We start from the raw sequence: 6,309 nt of genomic DNA, 5'->3' as shown, positions 1-6,309 counted from the left end.
GGTAATCAGCCTGTGTACTCTGTACTTCCTAAGATGGTTGAAGAAGGCTAAGATATGTCCCCAGATCCTCACTAACTTTTACAGATGCACTACAGAAAGCACACTGACAGGCTGCATCACAGTGTGGTATGGCAACTGCAGTGCTGCTGACCGCAAAGCCCTACAGCGGGTGGTGAAAACTGCCCAGTCCATCACTGGGGTTACCCTCCCATCTATCCAGGACATTTATGACAGACGGTGCTTGAGGAAAGCTCTAAGCATAATCAAAGACCCCACACACCCCAGGTACAGACTTTATGATCTGCTACCATCTGGAAAACGGTACCGGAGCATTCGGGCCCAGACTACCAGACTCAGAGACAGTTTTTACCCCCGCACTATCAAACTGTTAAATTCCCAGCCTCTCTCACTCTCACTCTCGCCTCACCTCTCACCTATGATCTGAACCTCACAGTGCCTTCTTCCTTTCTTTCTTACCAAAAACCCAAACACACATTGAAGAGCTACCTCTACCATACAGGTCAAAAGCTCATTCCCCATAATTTCTGTCCCTTTATTTTATTCTGTTGATGCATATTTTTGCACATAACCTGTTACCTTTTTGTTGTTTTGCACATTGCCTGTTGTTGTTTTTTGCACATTGCCTGTTGTTTTTTTTTTGCACATCGTCTGTTATTGTTTTTTGCACACTGCCTGTTGTCTCTGTCTTTCTTTTCCTACACAATTGTATTGTTGTTGTTTATTTTCCTCTTTGTACTACTTATGTCCGAGAGCTAGCTAAATAGCATTTCATTATACCATATACCATGTATATGAGTGTAATGACAAACTTGAAACTTGAACTTGAACAAGGAATGGCTTAAAAAAAGGGAAGCTCGATGTCCTGGAATGGCCCAGTCAGAGCCTGGACCTCAATCCAGAAAATCTGTGGACTGACCTTAAGAGGGCTCTGCACAGGAGATCCCCCTGCAATTTGACTGAGCGTGAACTCTTCGCGTGAAGAGCGGGATAGAATTGCAAAATCCAGGCTTGCTACGTTGATAGAGACCTATCCAAACAGGTTTACTGTTGTAATCAAAGCAAAAGGTGCTTCCACAAAGTATTACTTAAAGGGTGTGCACACTTATGCCATCAAGGCATTGAAAGTTTTTTTTATTTGTAATTATTTTTCCTAAAAAGGATAGATTTGTTTTTCACTTAAATGTTGTTGGTTACAAGATCTTATTAAGGGTGAAAAAAGGTCTGACATGGTTTGTCTTGATTTCAGCCTTCACATCAACAACAGCTGAAATTTCAGTTGGGGTGTGTCTATACAACTGGACTGCCTTCCTGGAAAATTGAGAAGCCACAGATTTTCTAATCTAGCATCATAAATAAAACCTTTTTAAATGAGCTTACTCTGGTGGAATTGCATTTTATTCTACATGCCAGAACGCTCAGTAACAGTGCATTTTTGTTATTTAACCGGAATTAATGTGCAGTTTTCAAAACCAGTGAGAAGAAAAGCCTGCCTCTTTAGCGACATCATCCAGCCTCTTCACCTGCGGAGCAGTTTTATTTTAGTGTCCACTGTACATTAAATTGCCTGTTGTAAAATATATGCATAAATGTGACATTACTAAGTAAAGTTGAATCTTTTCAAGTCACAAAAAATCCTTAGACCCGCGCCGGATTGTCATTTTACAGTGCCATTATCATCAGTTAAAAATTAACACACATTGCAAACATATGAAAAAGCGCTCGGGTTGGTCCTTGCTCGTCTCCCTTTCAAGACCAAAAATATCCTCACAGCAGTAACAACTCAGAAAAGCCTGGTATGCCAAAAATGTACAAGAGAAATGAAACATACCTGTGCTTATATAAAATAATATTCAGATGATGTGATCTTCACACAGATTTCCCCCAAATCAACCACTTTCACCGGATTGCAAAACTAAAGTAGCCTAGTTTGTGTATTTTTTTTAACACTGAGGCAAACGGGGAACTGGAATTTCCATCAGTGGCAATTTCCTGTTAGTGCTGAATATGCTCGCTGAAAGTATCTCACTGGTTGGTTTTTATTGGATCCTGCTTCACAGGAGGCCAGCCCCATCAGGCCTGGGATTGGTAGCTCCAGATGCCAATCTCCCCATCGTCACTGCAGGAGGCCAGAAGCCCCGCCTCCTTGGGGTTCCAGGCCACACAGTTGACATCCTGTGCGTGGGCCTTAGCCACATGGCCCATCAGGGAGAAGGTGGGCTGGTGGGGGTCGGAGGAAGACTCCTCCTCGAACACGCGGATGGCATCATCGCCGCAGGCTGTCGCCATGGCGCCAGTCAGGTGACACCTGGCAGCACAATAGAGACAGTTGTCTTATACCAGTGGTATACAGGAATTCTGGGAAATTCAGACTTCCGCCTGCACTGAATGATGGAGGCAAAAGTCTGTTTCTAGCTTTTCTGACATACAGTGGCTGTGGTCTAAAACTATTTTAAAAAATCTATAAAAGTTGCTATTTGGTTTTTAGGTCTAAATGTCTTGGCAGTGGGACTGGACTGAAAGTCTCGGGAAACAGTGGGAAAGGAACCTGTAGCCATGTGGGAAGATGGAAGTGCATCTTGTTCATCTATTTCCACTATAGAGTAAAACAGTGTTTGTTTCTCCCTTAAACAGTACCAGTTGGGAGGAGGAATCTTACCAGGAAATGTCGTAGATGGTGCGCGTGTGATAGCCGGACAGAGTGCAGATGCACTTCCAGGTGGGGTCAGTCCCATTGCACACCACTCCTGCAAAACACACACCGTTTCAGACCCAACACAAACCCTCCTCATCTGACATCACCCGTCGTGGCTCTGTCCTACTGTGGTATTTGCTTGGATTCAGCTGTTATTTTAATGTTATTTTAATATTTTAACGTTCCAATTTTAATGCAAGCTGCTAAACAATGGGCACATGGCAGGATACACCATGGGTGGGACACCAGTCGAGCGCAGGGCACACACACAGACTCAAACATGCGCACACACATGCCAGGACCAATTTTCACAGAAGCCAATTAGCCTACCGGTATCTTTTTGGTACTGTGAGAGGAAACCCACATGAGCATGGGAGAACATACAAACTCCTCACAGACAGCATCCCAGGTCTGGAATTGAACCCCAGAGCCCCAGCACTGTGAGGCATCAGTGCTGACCACTGCACCTCCATGCCATCCTAAGGCATTTAAGATTAGACCAAACTTGTAACATGCTTCAGCATAAAGAACAAGGGAAACCAGAAGGGTCCTTACTAATCCCCTGCAGAGGCACGTCAGAGTCCCAAAACCGAGATATGAAACAGGCTCATCTTTCCTGGACACTTGAACCAGGGGAGTGACTGCTGCAGACCTTGCTCGTTGCCGGGGCGATACTCCTTCCAGATGCGGACGGTCCGGTCATCACTGCAGGAGGCCAGCCGCTCGCCGCTCTGGTCGAAGGCCAGGCTCCACACGGTGGACTCGTGGCCCTCCAGGGTGGTCAGGCACACCCAGTCGTCATCGTCCTCGTGGTACAGCTTCACCGCGTTGTCGTAGCTGGCCGAGGCCAGGAGCTGCGTGGGGGGGGAGGAGAGAGAGACGCACGACAAGCTGAGACCACTGGAGTTTTCAACCACAGGGCCAGGAGAGAATATTCTAGAAAGGAAGGAAAGAGCGTCCCGGCTGCGCCAAAGATTCAGCCTGTCTACAAACTGAGACGCTTACACTTCACAGGCAGCTTCCAGCAAACAAAGAGAGGATATCAACTGCTAAGAGCTTAAAAGGAGAAGAGACCATTCACTCTAATTGGCAGCTAGTAATTCATGGATCCAAGGATCTCATTAAGCTGTTTCCTGAAAAAGCCCAGGGTTTCAGCTTCAATAACATGGCTGGGTAGCTTGTTCCAGACTCCCATCGCCCTTTCAGTAAAGAAGCGCCTCCTGTTCTCCATTTATATGCACTTCCATATAGACCCCTGGATTATTGAGTTTATCACATGTGACGGACAGCAGTCATTTCCCCACTCCGTCCTTACACCCTTACTTAAACCCTTCATTGAAGGGGCAAGCTGCTTTTTTCATTGTTTCGAGCTCTTAAAAAACCTCGTCAGGTGCTTTTCCTTAAGATTTGGCAGATACGTGAAAATCTATAATTTTCTAAATACTGGTGATAATAAAAAGGTCTTCTTCAAGCCTACTTCATTATGCACTGGATGAAAACAAGAAGGGAAGCAGAAGAGGAACAGGCTGTGGGAGAGACTGGGTCTGAGCAATCGAGAGAGAGAGGGGGATCACAGACTGCAGCAATGACAGAGCCCTACCCCGCACACGGGGAAGACAGCAGAGTCGTACCTCCTGCGTGGGGTGCCATACCACGTGCTTGACGTCCTGAGTGTGGGAGTTCACCACACTGACACACTCGTACTCCTCTTCCTCGTCCACTGCAAGACAGACAGCGGGTCAGCTGGCACTCAGCACCAGTCCGGCAGGTTTCCTTAAACCACTGTCGGAGCTCAGAAAAAAAGCCAGCCAGATTGTGGTCCTTCAGAAATCTGGTCTCCCACTCTCGTCCTCAAGACCACCAGTCCTGATGGGCTTTCCAGTCAATCAGTGGCTACAGACCACTAATCAAGTGATGCTTGATTACATAAGCCGTCAAATCACATGACAGAAGATAAGTGGAATATTGGCACTGCCTCTGGCACTAGAAGAAAATGACTAAACATATGGGAATATTTAAAGAAATCTCACTTAAAACTGTGTATTGACTGCAACTAAAACAACTGGAGTTTGTTTACTGAGGAAAAAATGTAAGTGCCCTGCTTATTTTTTCAAAATAAACCATACTTTTTACATCAGCCACCCTCCTCCTCTTTTAAAGAAAAAAAAAAGAAAGACAATTAACTTGGATTTAACAGCAGGGTTGCAGGTCCAACAGGTAAGCAAGCCCCAGCAGGGGTGAGAGGAGTCGGCGCTGTACTGACCTTCCCAGACCCACACACTCTTGTCTCTGCTGCAGGTAGCCAGCAGGGAGCCCGAGGGGGCCCACGCCACGCACTTCACCTCGTTTTCGTGACCCTCCAGAGTGGTCAGAGACTGTGACAGAAAGACAGACAAGACAGAAAACGCCCATTTTAACCGCGTTGAAAAAAACCCGGGTCCTTATCCAGGTAACTCCTCTGGGTCAGGACCTCTCTCTGCTCGGACAGGCGCTGGGCTAACGTTACCTCGAAATCGTCCTCCTTCTTCCGCCAAATGCACGTGGTGGCGTCAAAGCTGGCCGAGGCCAGGTACGTGCCGCACGGAGACCAGGCCACCTTCCGCACAGTCCGCTGGTGCCCGTCCTGCAGGACTGACTTGCACACCCAGGCATCACCTGCACAGCCACCGGAGGGAAGAGAGTAAGGGAAGAGCAGACATCCAGGGAAGAAATGCGCGGGGGAGGACGGCTGAAGAGCGTTCGCATTATCCATTTGTTTTAACATCATGCTTCTGAACTGAAAGGTAACGTTCCGGCACACATGCAGTGCCAGTTAAACTTGAGTATAAAACTTGAACTCTCCTAAATCAAGCGAATTTAAATGTTGCATGTTTACTGTCAGCTAATGCTTAAAAATATAAACGGTGAGCAGTTCCTGCATTGACAGATATATCCGGAAAGGTAGGTTAGATTCGGTATTTGTCCAGTATTTCAGATCACTTTTTACTCTTACATGCCTCAATTATGAACTGCACGTCAGTAACAGACACGTCGTGGCTCGATATGGGCACCAGGGTCTCTTTATTTTCGCGGCGCAGTAGGTCAGTTAAGCAAGCTGGCGCGCAGTTTTGTCAGCAGAGCTAAAACGACGCACAGACTGAAGCTTGAAAGTGCCCGCCGCCTGCGGGTGAACATACCTTCTCGGCCCCATATTCGAATGGCCCTGTCGCCGCCCGAAGAAGCCAGCAGGGTCCCATTGGGGTTCCACGCCACGTACCAGCACCTCGAATCTGGATGGCCGCTGAACTTTGTGACCAGTTTCAGTGAGTCTTTCATGATGATACGTATGACAACCGTGCTTTGGTGACCCCTGGTAAAAGCCGAAACTTAAAAATTGTACGCTAACCAACTACGGTGCTTCACAAAACGCTATTAACACAGCAGTTATCAGCAGCTGCTAATAACCGCCGAAGACAATCGCAGATTAACCGACGGGTTACACATCTACATTAATCCCTTTTCAGGAAATAACACCAATATTTTAATACATTCAGCCCCGAAATGTAAACTGTGCAAAAGACTTGTGCTTTTTCGCACACTCCTCGATTATGTCAGTC

The 6,309-nt window shown here is 46.7% G+C and overlaps 1 protein-coding gene across 1 annotated transcript; it reads right to left on the bottom strand.

Moving 5' to 3' along the window:
* Nucleotides 1-1,394: 1,394 nt before the first annotated feature.
* On the bottom strand, nucleotides 1,395-6,307 carry ciao1 (cytosolic iron-sulfur assembly component 1). The gene is made up of 7 exons (XM_006625518.3): nucleotides 5,890-6,307; nucleotides 5,220-5,368; nucleotides 4,977-5,088; nucleotides 4,345-4,433; nucleotides 3,366-3,567; nucleotides 2,678-2,765; nucleotides 1,395-2,326 (listed from the first exon to the last, which is right to left on the bottom strand). The coding sequence occupies exons 1-7, from the start codon at nucleotides 6,026-6,028 to the stop codon at nucleotides 2,092-2,094; spliced, it is 1,014 nt and encodes a 337-aa protein (XP_006625581.2). The 5' UTR covers nucleotides 6,029-6,307; the 3' UTR covers nucleotides 1,395-2,091.
* Between the last annotated feature and the right edge of the window lie 2 nt (nucleotides 6,308-6,309).

This window comes from Lepisosteus oculatus, chromosome 2 (genome assembly GCF_040954835.1).
Source record: "Lepisosteus oculatus isolate fLepOcu1 chromosome 2, fLepOcu1.hap2, whole genome shotgun sequence".
Lineage (NCBI taxonomy): Eukaryota > Metazoa > Chordata > Actinopteri > Semionotiformes > Lepisosteidae > Lepisosteus > Lepisosteus oculatus.
This window is presented reverse-complemented; position numbering and strand designations above follow the sequence as displayed.